The 13,372-nt window shown below is 38.0% G+C and overlaps 1 protein-coding gene across 4 annotated transcripts in view; it reads left to right on the top strand.

The window, feature by feature from the left end:
• The first annotated feature begins 6,752 nt into the window (after positions 1-6,752).
• LOC733328 (poly [ADP-ribose] polymerase tankyrase-1) overlaps positions 6,753-13,372 on the top strand; it is an 88,623-nt gene continuing 82,003 nt past the window's right edge. For all 4 annotated transcript variants that reach the window (XM_041579869.1, XM_018243579.2, XM_018243580.2 and 1 more), the window contains exons 1-2: positions 6,753-7,602; positions 13,252-13,372. The exon at positions 13,252-13,372 is cut by the window's right edge and continues 104 nt beyond it. In XM_041579869.1, coding sequence (XP_041435803.1) covers positions 7,017-7,602; positions 13,252-13,372 — 707 coding nt within the window. In that variant the 5' untranslated portion in view covers positions 6,753-7,016. The remainder of the gene's footprint in view (positions 7,603-13,251) is intronic.

Here is a 13,372-nt window from a genome sequence, read left to right as displayed (position 1 = left end):
TCCCCTCTGCTCTTGTCCCGATGATGAAAATTTGATTGAATAAGAGGGAGGGGACAGGGTGACGAACGACAGCAGGCCTATGAGCGCCCGCTCTTTACTGCACAGTGGCTTTAGCAAAAAGGTTCCCCTGTAACAATAAATATAATGCGCACAACACAATCAGATTTCACTTCACACCAATTGCTAGTACAAGAAGACCCAAATACTGAATGGCACCAATTTGCGCAACAACTGTGGCCATCTTTGTCTGAACACAACTGTGCTTCTTAAATTTAGTATGTTAAATAATGGCTAATTCTAAGTAACTTTTCAAATAGGACAGATATATTGTTATTGCTACTCTCCTATTCGTATTCCAGCCTCTTATTAAAATCAATGCATGGTTGCTAAGGTAACTTGAACCCTAGTAGCCAGATAGCTGAAATTGCAAACTGAAGAGCTGCTGAATAAAAAGCTAAATCTCTATACATAGAACATTTTAACTAATTTTTTTAATGAAACTTATCCAGACGATATGGGACTATCTGAAATAGGAAGTATGGGAAAAATATAAAATAGCCCACAACAAAGATGGTAGTGCCGGCTTCAAACTGCAGATCTGCACATGTCGTGACATCATCGTGCTTGCATTAACATGCATAGCGACTTTTCGTCTGTGCGCAAGGGCACAAAGGAGCGCAAGGAGGTAAGAGATTGCACCGGTCCCGCAGGGAGCCTTACAGAAGGTTACGGGTACAGGTATAGAACCTGTTATCCAGAATGCTCAGGACCTGGGGCTTTCTGGATGATGGATCTTTCTGTAATTTGGATCTTCACACCATAAGCCTCATGTAAACATTACATAAACCCAATAGGCTGGTTTTGCTTCTAATAAGGATTAATTATATATTGGTTAGGATCAATTACAAAGTACTGTTTTATTATTAGAGAGAAAAAGGAAATAATTTTGAAAATTTGGATTATTTGGATAAAATGGAGTCTATGGCAGACAGTACCACTTCACTCTAAAAAGTAATCATTGTTGAAAGAGATACAGGAACATTGAATCAGTTGTAGGCAACATAAGAGGAGTTGGAAATTATGCTGGCAAGGGCAGCAGGGAAGGCAAACAGGGGTGGGCGATTGGTTCGCAGACAGAACCGCAGGTGGAGGAGGATTTTAGGAGCTGTGTCTGGCCAAGTAGTATTGACTTGGGTGCTAATATGCTACATGGCCAGGATCTGATTTGAATATTTAAAGAATCTGAAATACTATGTAATCAGAGCCAAAATCAAAACATGCAGTAAAATTTATCAAATTTTTGTTATTCCTTTACAGAAAGTGAAGAAAATTGAATATTTGGCTGTTCCATAAAATAGCAGTGCCAGCATTCTTCTTTACAAACTTTAACATTTACTGTATAAACTGACAAATCTTTAAAGATCTTGCTTTCCTTTGAATCACTGAACTAATATTTAGTTGTATATCCACTGTTTCTGAGAACTGCTTCACATCTGTGTTGCATGAAGTCCACCAACTTCTGGCACCTTACATTCCAATTCTTCTGCATTTCTTGGTTTTTCCTCAGAAAATCTTGTTTTCCTCAGTCTACAAAACATTGCGCTATTTCACTCACTAGGCCTGTCAATGTGTTCTTTGGCAAATTGTAACCTCTTCAGCACGTCCTTTTTTCAACAGTGGGACTTTCCCGGGGCTTCTTGTCAATAGCTTGGCTTTACATAAGTATTTTCTAACTGTAACATTACTCACATGTAACTTTAGACCTTCTTTGATCTTCCTGGAGCTGAGTCTTTGCCATTTTGTCTATTCTTCTATCCATTCGAATGGTAGTTTTCCATTTTCTTCCAGGTCTTTCAGGGTTTGGTTGCCATTGTAAAGCATTTGAGATCATATTAGTTGAGCAGCCTATCATTTTTTGCACTTTTTTCTGCAGGGCATTGTTTTAGTAGGGAGCTCTGTGCACAGTAGTTACACCACTGAGCATGCACAACATTTGCTGCCTTCCTTCCTTAAAGGGCTATAATTGACACCTGTTTTTTTACAAAATAAATGACCTCACTAATTGAACTTTTCATTGCTATTATTTGGAACAAGCCATTATTATTATTTTGAACACTGCTATTATTTAGAACAAGTCTCAGTTAATGATTCAATTATACATAATCAGCAAAATGCATGTCATGACTGTTGGGTCTGTTGGTTTTCTATTACTCTACTACACCTACTAGTAAATTATGTGCCATGTAGAAATATAATTTCTACCAAAAACAGTGATTGGTCAGGTTAATGATATCAGACTGCTATTATTTTGAACACAACTGTTTGTAGACCAGCAAACTTTGGACTGCACCGTGACACACAATGGTCAATTTATATTAGAAAACTTGCTTCTATGTTTTTGGACTCTGGTTGGAAACAAGATCAAGTAATCAGTGGTGTGAAGAAGGTTCACCTACTGAAAGCATTAGGAAGCTTCAAATCTCAACCCCCTACATGTCCTTTATTAACCACCGTATACACCTATGGAGATATATAAGTAAATCAGTTTCCAGTATGTTGAAGAGTTGTTAGACCTAAGTGAGCATTCACTTATTTACTTTCAACTTCAACAACCACTCTTGATCAGAGCAATTAATGTATTCTTAGCTAGACAAGTTAATTGCTTGGAGGCATACTGGGTTTAAACTTTTATTGTCAGGAAATATCACATGGGGATTAGTAGCAGTTACCTGTAGCTGCATAGAATTTGTTTTCACTAGATTTGAGGATATTATAAACTGATAGAGAACAGAGAACAGTGATTTCAGTGGTGTGAAGAAGGTTCACCTACTGAAAGCATTAGGAAGCTTCAAATCTCAACCCCCTACATGTCCTTTATTAACCACCGTATACACCTATGGAGATATATAAGTAAATCAGTTTCCAGTATGTTGAAGAGTTGTTAGACCTAAGTGAGCATTCACTTATTTACTTTCAACTTCAACAACCACTCTTGATCAGAGCAATTAATGTATTCTTAGCTAGACAAGTTAATTGCTTGGAGGCATACTGGGTTTAAACATTTATTGTCAGGAAATATTACATGGGGATTAGTAGAAGTTACCTGTAGCTGCATAGAATTTGTTTTCACTAGATTTGAGGATATTATAAACTGATAGAGAACAGAGAACAGTGAGATTTATTTTAGCCAACTATGTGCTATAACCAAATCAGGGGGATACAGACAGACTGCAGAGGATAGCACAGACAGACTGTGTGTTGGCAGACTGTCTCTATCCCCATGCTGTTTGCTGCTCAGACTATTTGGTTAACTATGGAATCAAAATGCTTGTGCGTTCACTTATACACGGCATAAATTCCTTCTGAGAAGCTTATCTACCAGCTTTATATAGTTAACAGCCTCCTTGGATTCTCCTGCATATCCCTGGAAATAAATTTGGTCTCTGTCATTTCCATGACCCCATCATGGACTAAACTAGCTCTTTCCTATCTTAATTAATACTGGGAATAAATGAAACAAAAACTGTAAATGTAGAATAAGTTAATGATCTGTGCTCCAGAAAGGGCAAAGGGACCACTAAGTTGAGGGCCCACTTGGAATGGTAAGGCCCCTCAGACACTCTATCTATCATAAAATAAAACAATATCTAATTTTGTTTTAAACTTCAGAGGTTCATTTATGATGGACAGGGCAGAGTGAAAAGCTGAAATTTGAATTGCTAGGAATCATTTAGTAATCTTCTGCCTGTATTTTAGTATATTCTCCCCACACCTTTATTTTTGACTTCCTAAATAATTTTGTCCATTTGGAAATACTGTAACATTTTTTTTAATTGCACAGCTCTGCTGAAGAGTTTGACAATAATAAGATAAGGATAATATGAATCAAGGTTTCAACAGCTACTTTTAACTTTTTGTTGCTCCTGCTACTATAAAACCCCTTTGTGTGAGTTTTACTTTATAAATTAGCTTTATTGAACAGGTATACTTAAAAAGCAATGATGCTTAATGAATTTGACTTAAAATAAACATTATTTTGCTTTCTTTCTTTTCTTCAATGTGCAAGGTTTGCAGTGTAATTTCCAGAGTGTGAACATTCTATTGGTCTAGTCAATAAGGAGAGCAGTTTATAAGTCAATTTGGAATTTAGTTAAAACCATGTGATCTCAGAAACACTTTGTATAATTGTCAATGTTCTTTTTATGAGCAATAACTTTAGGGGGAAAAATCTAAGTGCCACATAAGCATAAGTATCATTCACTTGATTTCACCTTAATGTTCTCTATAAAAAAATAAGCATTACCGATTTACTTGAAAGTATAAATGCCTTTAGTTGATCATTATGTATTGGGTTGGAAGAGAAACATAAACAAAACTACATGTGAAACTAATTGTGAATTTATTCATAAATGCTAATGGTGCATTGACAGGTAAAGATCTGCTAGGAGCAGGTGGACGGACAGTGCTGAATGTATTTATTGGGAGAGTGCAGATGGTGAGGCATGGTAAGGTAGGTAGCAAAGTAAAAAATACATGACAGCTTTTCACTCTGCCCTGTCCATCTGAAGTTTAAAACAAAATTAGATATTGTTTTATTTTATGATAGTGTCGGAGGGGCCTTACCATTCCAAGTGGGCCCTCAACTTAGTGGTCCCTTTGCCCTTTCTGGAGCACAGATCATTAACTTATTCTACCTTTTACAGTTTTTGTTTCATTTATTCCCAGTATTAATTAAGATAGAAAAGAGCTAGTTTAGTCCATGATGGGGTCATGGAAATGACAGAGACCAAATTTATTTCCAGGGATATGCAGGAGAATCCAAGGAGGCTGTTAACTATATATTTAGCCGCACGGTTTCTTTGGGGTTTTTTTTTTCTTGGAAGATCTTTATTGACAATATATACAAAAAGGATCCGGAAAGCATCTGAGCTTTGCTAAGCGCATTGTAAACGTTTGTAAAGGTGGCCTAGATTCTCAAATGACCTGATACCTCGTGTAACCCGATAAATGTACTTGAACTGTGAATTAATTATATTACTTAGCTGAACAAAACACCTGGTTCAAATATTTAAGCAGAAATAAAAGGCACAACGTTTGCCCTGCACGTAGGGTCGTCACCTTTTCTGGTAAAAAATACAGGCCTTCCTATATATTTATCTTTTTCCCTATTAACTCTGGTATCAACCATCATTTTTACTGGCCAGGCCTGTAAAATACCGGCCAGGTGGCAACCCTACCTGCTACTGTATCGGGCACTTTAACCAACAGCAACTAGGGTTGCCACCTTTTCAGGAAAAAAATACCGTCCTTCCTATATATTTCTCTTTTTTCCCTATTAATAACATTGGGATCAACCATAATTTTTACCGGCCAGGCCAGGTGGCAACCCTAACAGCAACCTATAAGATAATGCTGACTACTGCGGATACGGGTGCTAATAGGGTTGCCACCTTTTCCAGAAAAAAATACCGGCCTTCCTATATATTTATCATTTTTCCCTATTAATAACGTCCAGGCCGGTAGAATACCGGCCAGGTGGTAACCCTAGGTGCTATAGGTTAATAGACCGTTACTAAGGTTACCACCTTTCTGAGAAAATCTTACTGGCTGGTGGGGGGGGGTTGCTGTGGTGTAACAGGGCCAAACAGGTAATGTCACAGTGGCAGGGTATGGGTATGGGGTAGGGTTGCCACCTTTTCTGGAAAAAAATATCGGCATTCCTATAGATTTATCTTTTTTCCCTATTAACAACATTGGGATCAACCATCATTTTTACCGGCCAGGTACTTTCTCCAGATCACCAGGCATTGGTCTTCAAGCTTGCCACCCAGCATACCTCAGATGTCCAATCTTTTTTCAAAACTAATTTGAGAGGAGAACACCACCTGCTTCCCCAGACAATGTACCATAGCCACAGTTCCCAGATTTTTAAAATGACTTTGGCTTATCAAATACTTAGTTTGTTTTATAAATATCTAATTAAGTTCATTTTTCATATGCGCTATAGGTATTCTACCAGCCTGGACGTTATTAATAGGGAAAAATGATAAATATATAGGAAGGCCGGTATTTTTTTCTGGAAAAGGTGGCAACCCTATTAGCACCCGTATCCGCGGTAGTCAGCATTATCTTATAGGTTGCTGTTAGGGTTGCCCCCTGGCCTGGCCGGTTAAAAATTATGGTTGATCCCAATGTTATTAATAGGGAAACAAAGAGAAATATATAGGAAAAGGTGGCAACCCTAGTTGCTGTTGGTTAAAGTGCCCGATATAGTAGCAGGTAGGGTTGCCACCTGGCCGGTATTTTACAGGCCTGGCCAGTAAAAATTATGGTTGATCCCAGAGTTAATAGGGAAAAAGATAAATATATAGGAAGGCCTGTATTTTTTACCAGAAAAGGTGACGACCCTACGTGCAGGGCAAACGTTGTGCCTTTTATTTCTGCTTCAATATTTGAACCAGGTGTTTTGTTCAGCTAAGTAATATAATTAATTCACAGTTCAAGTACATTTATCGGGTTACACGAGGCAATCAGGTTTGAGAATCTAGGCCATCTTTACAAACGTTTACAATGCGCTTAGCAAAGCTCAGATGCTTTCCGGATCCTTTTTGTATATATTGTCAATAAAGATCTTCCAAGAAAAAAAAAAACCCCAAAGAAACCGTGCGGCTAAATAACCTTCTACCAATCACTAAATGCTGACAAACTGTGTACGTCATTACGTCACCAACCCAAGATCCTGCCAATCACAGTGCCCTCCCATTTGGTTCGCTCCTTGTTTCCCCATTATGTGGGGTTTTGTTTATGTTGCGTTTTAGAACGCCTCTTCCGCCTGACGTCATCTACAGCTTCTTGTGCCCTAGTTAGTTGGCCCTGTGTGCCAGGCCTTATCGTAGAGAGGGCAGTGAGCTATAGCAGGTATCCTGTCGCTCGGTAGTGCTGGGTGAGGGGGCTCTGCTCCCCACCATCAGACTTACGGGAGAGAACCAGCATCCTCCCTGGGTACTGAGGGCGAGATGGCGGCGCCTTCGAGACGCTCCCAGCAGCAACAAGTTCCAACAGCAGCAGCCGGACAGTCTAGTCAGCCGCCCTCCGCTTCCCCGCCGCTGTCTCCTTCTAGTCGGAGAGCGGCCTCGTGTTTGTCTCCTCCTTGCAGCCCTGAGACAAATGCTCTGAGCTTATCTCGTGAAGGCCCGGACTCTGAACCCGAGGGGGAAGCAGCTTCTCAGCCTGGAATCACTCCGCGGCCCCTCTCTCCGCCACCAGGAGAGGCTGCAAATATATTATCTCCCACTTCCTCGTTACCCCCGGCTCCAGCTCCTAGTTCTGGCAGCAGCAGTTCCAGTTCTTCCCCATCCAGTAATAGCCTGTGCACCGGTGGCAGCCCCGCTGAGAGTCCTGAGAGTGGAGTGATCGGCGGAGTGAGCAGCGTTGGGATAGGTCCCGGGGACCCTTTAAGCGCAGTAAGCGGTGCCTTTCGTGAATTGTTTGAAGCCTGCAGGAACGGAGACGTTTCCCGGGTGCGAAGGCTTCTTGAACCAGCTAATGTCAACGCTAAGGATATGGCTGGGAGGAAATCTACTCCGCTACACTTTGCAGCAGGTGAGCCTTGGACTACTATAATAAACATTCTAGCAGTCTTTTCACTGATCTACCTTAGTGTTGCATCTTTCTCCAATGTGATGTTGAATCACTCAGGATGGCCATGTCTATAAATTAATGGGACTCATTATCAGACTTGGCAAATTTGTGCCCCAATAATATTCATGTGCAGCCATTATTTGCGGATTAGTTTTTGTAAATATCTTGTTTGATTGGATTTAACAATAAAATCAGGGATACAAAAAGGAAAAGGGTATTCGGAATCAGAAAGTTATCTACACTTACAATCATAAGTAATGCACAATCCAAGTGTATACAGTTACAGAATAATGATTCATAGTGTGACAGCAGAAGCAGAATAAGATAAAGGGCTAGTAAAGGGGTGCCAACATTTTTTGCAATGAGGGCCAGATTTGAGGTGACCATTCAGCCTGACATTCTTTGAACCATTAATATTAAATTACAGGAATCGAGTAATCGTAGCAGTAATATTTGGGCACATTAGTGAAATGATCTGCCACTTGGTCTATACTGCTGCCTGTGTGCTGAAGGTCTTAGCAATAGACACGTAACGGCATGTAGTCACGCCATACTTCTTTAGTTCACTGTACTGGCACGTCAGTACATCTATTGACACTTTCAGCCCTAAAGAAGTATGCGAAAACAGCGCGTCTCTACGTGCCAGTACGTGTCAATTGCTAACACCTTCAGCACACAGGTAGCAGTATAGACCAAGTGGCAGATCATTTCACTAATGTGCCTTAATATTACTGCTGTGGGATTCCTGATTGCACTGTGCTGGGGGGGGGGGGCTTATTATTATTAATTTCATGATGGAGGCTGAGGGCCGTTGTAAATTTGAAAAAGGGGCACAATTGGCCCCTGGGCCACACTTTGGACATGCCTGGGCTAGTACTACAAGAGGTAGAGAGATAATTACCATCTAAGGGCTGTTTGTTTATAGTAGTCAGTTTCCTTGTAGGAAAGCCATCTAAACCATTTGGTGCTATATGAAGTATAATACTCTGGCAAAAGGAGAGACTTGTAGTGTTGGATCTATGGTTTATTTCCATTTTAATGGAATTACAACTTTGACCGCATTTAGTAAATGAGGTTATTTGCTGATTAGTTTTTGTCTCTGATATATCTTTGCACTGGAACATTGCCACTCATATGTGGCTTCTGTAACATAAAATATTAGCTTTGTATTTGTCTATGTAAACAAGGTGTAGTGTTTAGCAAAGCAGAGTAGTTTGGGAAAAACTGGTTGACATAAAACAGTGTTACATACAGTTGTTATTGCCCCAGGCAGTGTACTGAATGATTTAGTGTTCTTCACCAATAATCCGTAGTCTCCTGCTTTATGCCCGACCTTCTATCGTTTTTATAGGAGAGTTTGCAGCCCACAGTGTTTTTGTATCCTAGCTGTAATTCATTGTTTACATCACGCAAGTATTCTAGGTTTATGGGTTGGGTCTCGGCAAGCTTCTTTCTCCACTATGAGTGAGTAATTAATACACAAAGCAGTAAAAATACTGCTGATAAAGTATCACCTAATGTAGCAACTAAATGTTCAGAATCTGGATTACTGAGCTGCCAGATTGAAACACCAGAGACAGGAACATTCAAATTTACATTTTTGGAAAACTGATGAAAAATGGAAAGCAATTTGAAAAAGGTCTATTTCTGTTGAACAATCTGAAAACAACTCTACTGAATTTAGTGTTTGGAAGGTGAACAATCCCTTTAAAATGTTGCTGTCGTCCAGGTTCCTGTTGCATCAATCTGTATGATCTAATATGAAAATTGAGCCTTACTTTTTTCTTACTCTTTTGTTCACAGTGGAACTATCACAAGAAAACACTTTAATGTGTAAAATTAATAATTTAAATAGATGAATCAGAGTTTTAGCAGTTCTTAAGCTATTATTGCTTACTTAGTGTCCTCTTGCCACTCCTTTAATGCACATATCAGTTTCTCTATATAGTTGCTGCCTCCTATAATTCTGTGGCAGAGCACAGTGCTTTGTCATTTGCTTTTTCATATCTGTCAAGCTGCCTGTTGTTGCCACTCATGATGTAGCAGCAATTGTGCAGTTATTTTAGTAGTGTCAGTGGAGGACTGTTGGCAAGGACTAATTTCTTGTGTATATATGAAAAAGCTCTATGCTTGTGCTGAGTATTCCTACTGCTGTTGGTTTATCAAAAGGGTTGTTAATCTTCCAGCACTTTTTCTTTTCCGATTTCAGATCGTTCACCAGAAACAAAGACTTTTTTGCAATCGCATTTTATTTGTGTTCATTTTGAAATAGCGAAGTTCCATTGTTTACCTTCTTATGTCTTTGTAAAGCAGCTCTGAGAGATGGTCACCTGCTCTGTATACATTTCTTAACGATACATTAATTTGCTACCTTTGTTATATTTGGCCATGCTCAGTAGAATCCCTACATTTCATTAAAAGCAGTAAGAATTGATACAATAGTTTCTAATATCCACAGATGCTACTGAGAACTATATCAACGAATGTAGCAAATTGTAACAGTTAGGGGCCTATGTAAAAAAAACTAATTTACAAAAAAAGCACTTTAGGGGTCTAAGTGATACTGCTGTGGCTTCTATCATCGCGTTAAGACCCTAACTAACCCTGTACCTGATTAGCAACCCATTGTTTAAAATGCCTGACTAATTTCTCCTTCAAATCACTTGAGAATCCCAGAGGCTTATAAATCTATTGGCATAAAACTGAACCGACCAGGATATTTCTGCAGAAGTTTTTAGGTGCAATGTTTTTTCCCTCTTCTTTTCTCCGGGCATGGGCATGTGCACTAGTGTGTAAAACCTGCCTTCTCGTTCCTAAATTCGGCTTTCACTTTCACTGCTCACGGCCTGCCCAAACCGAAACAAAAATAAGAATCTGAAAAAGATGGTGGCAAGGACCTTCTGCAGAAATACCATTGCATTGTGCGTTTTTGAGCACACAGGAGCAGCTGCCCAGGGTATCAGAAAAGCGTTTTTAATCAGTAGGGGGTGCCTAACAATTTGCCACCACCCAGTGATTTTAAATTTTAGTTCCTCGTTTAATGGTATAAAGCAGTTTGAATATTGTCTAGCTCACAAACAGAATAAAATACCACCATTTCTTAAAGCATGGTCTCCCTGGGAACCTTTTTCAAACTCAACATGGCTACAGAACAACATTTGTTATTTAGCATCAGTAAATTTTGGTCCCTTTTTCACCCTTTGTTTTTTCATTCTGTTTCTCTAACATTTTGTGTATAGTGTAATATCTATGATATGGTGCCTCCAGATGGTGACTCTGAATCTTGTATTACTGTAAATGCTTGATAATTGTTCATGCTGGTTTGTACCTCTATCACTTCAGCCTCTGGTGAGTCTTATAGGACTATCTGTACAAAATGTCTATGTATTGTATGTTCCTTTTATGACAAAATAAAAATTGTCACCAAAGCAAATTGCTAGAATTTGGTATTCGACACAAGCAATTTGGACAGTAGTTAGTTGTCGCCTAATGTCAGATAATATTTGTTTTTAACTGACTGAAATTAAACAAAAACATACACAATATTATTGTATAGTAGGGTGGTATCATTATTCTGTAAACAGTTTCCTGTGTTCCAGTTTCCCCTATTTTAGGGAATTAAGCATTTTTCTTTATATTATTTTTCAATGCTGGTTGCGTTTTAATGTAAATTCAATAGTTCTGTTCGGGCCAAGTACATTGTTACTTAAAACAATATGCAGTGCTCATACTAATTGTGTTTAATAAAAGGAAGTGGAGGAAAGGAAACAGGGTGGGTCTCTGTGTTTGCAGGTCACAGAATCTGAAGTTTATTTCACCATCTGCTACAACAGTCATATTTATCAAATTACAATTATTCCTGAAATTCATTAAAAATAGCCTACTCCCCAAATAATTTTTAGGCTTTTGGAGAATTTTGTAGAGAATTGCAATTTTTGGTAAATATTCCTTTGTTTTTTTATATTTATAAAAATTATTGCTCTAAAGCAAACAAAAAGCCACACAAGTAACACTGATGTGGAGTGGTGCTATATAAAAACTAAAGTTCACAAGTGTTTTCTGACTAAGCTTTGAACAAGTCTGCCTTCAAGAATGAGCAAAAATCACTCCCAAACCATTGCAAAGCTCGTTATAGTCGAACCCCCATATTCCATTTTATTTAAAGGGCTTCTTTACCTTTTTAAATTAACTTTTAGTATGATGCAGAGAGTGGTATTCTGACACAGTTTTCAATTGGTTTTCATTTTTTATAATTTGCTGTTTTTGAGTTATTTAGCATTTTATTCAGCAGCTCTTCATTTGCAGTTTCAGTAATCTGGTTGCTATAGTCCAAATTACCCTGGAAGCCATGAATTGATTTGATGAATATGAATAGGAGAGGGCCTAAATAGAAATGAGTAATAAAAAGTGGCAATAAGAATACATTTGTAGCCTTTACAGAGCATTTGTTTTTTTAGATGGGGCCAGTGACCCCAATTTGAAAACCATAAAGAGTCAGAAGAAGGCAAATAATTCAAAAACTATGAATAATAAAAAATTAAGGCCAATTGAAAAGTTGCTTAGAATTAGCCATTCTATAACATACTAAAAGTTAACTTAAAGGTGAAGCACCCATTTATATTGGTTTTAAATTTTGCAAATGTAATAATTTATATTGGTTTTAAATTTTGTAAATGTAATGGTATTTTGTGCCTTTGAATTATTACTAGTTCTGACTCTTCAAACAATTTAGTAGAAATCATCTCTAGGCTGCATTTTACACTGTTCTTCACATGCTTCTTTACAGCTCTATTCTTCTGTGGGATTCTGTGTTTGAAGACTCATTAGTAGTGCAGGGAATGGATCAGGCAAATGTTTTCAGAAGTATCCGTATTTGAAATAACCTTGGAGATGTTTAAATTATGTGTATTGGAAAGTTGCTAAATGTTGTGTGGCATTTTCTTGTAAATTTTTTTTTTTTAAATTCCAATGATAGTGAAAATGTTACAACTTAAAGGGTGTTTTCATTAATGGTGGATAAAACTTGATATATTGGCAAAAAAGTAGAACGTCCGATTTTACATCTCTGTGCAAGCCAAAATTTTCTCGTACTGGTATGAAGTCTGTTATCTGTAATTCTTGAGATTTGCATAGGTTAGTTACCATTGATTAAAAGATACTTAATAATTATTTATAAATGTAAATTGTTGAAATAGAACATTTTCTTAAAGGGAATGACAATCCAAACAATACTTTTTGCATAATAAAAGAAAACATAATTCTAAGTAACTTTGTAATATACATTCATTACACATTTTCTATGGCTTTAAAGTTATTGTTCTATGTATAGCTATTGAAGGCAGTGTTTTTCTGTCCCTTTCTATTCTCTGCCCTGATGGATCAGAATGTTGAAAGCACATGCTAACTTTCAATAGCAATAGTTTTCACAAATAATTTTAAAAGCAACAAAAAGTTTAATAAAAGCAAATTGGAATGTTGCTTAGAGTTACATTTTCTTTTATCAAGCAATTTTTTATTTTGGTGGTGACTTCTAATAATGGCTTGTGTTGTGTTTTGTGAAGTACTTGAGAGGAGTATTTTATTTACCAATGTGTATGCTGTTATCTGCAGGATTTGGAAGAAAAGATGTTGTGGAGCACTTGCTGCAGACTGGAGCAAATGTACATGCCAGAGATGATGGAGGCCTCATTCCACTACACAATGCTTGTTCATTTGGCCATGCAGAAGTTGT

This window comes from Xenopus laevis, chromosome 1S, assembly GCF_017654675.1.
Source record: "Xenopus laevis strain J_2021 chromosome 1S, Xenopus_laevis_v10.1, whole genome shotgun sequence".
Lineage (NCBI taxonomy): Eukaryota > Metazoa > Chordata > Amphibia > Anura > Pipidae > Xenopus > Xenopus laevis.
The sequence above is the reverse complement of the archived record's forward strand: the minus strand, read 5'-3'. Positions and strand labels throughout refer to the sequence as shown.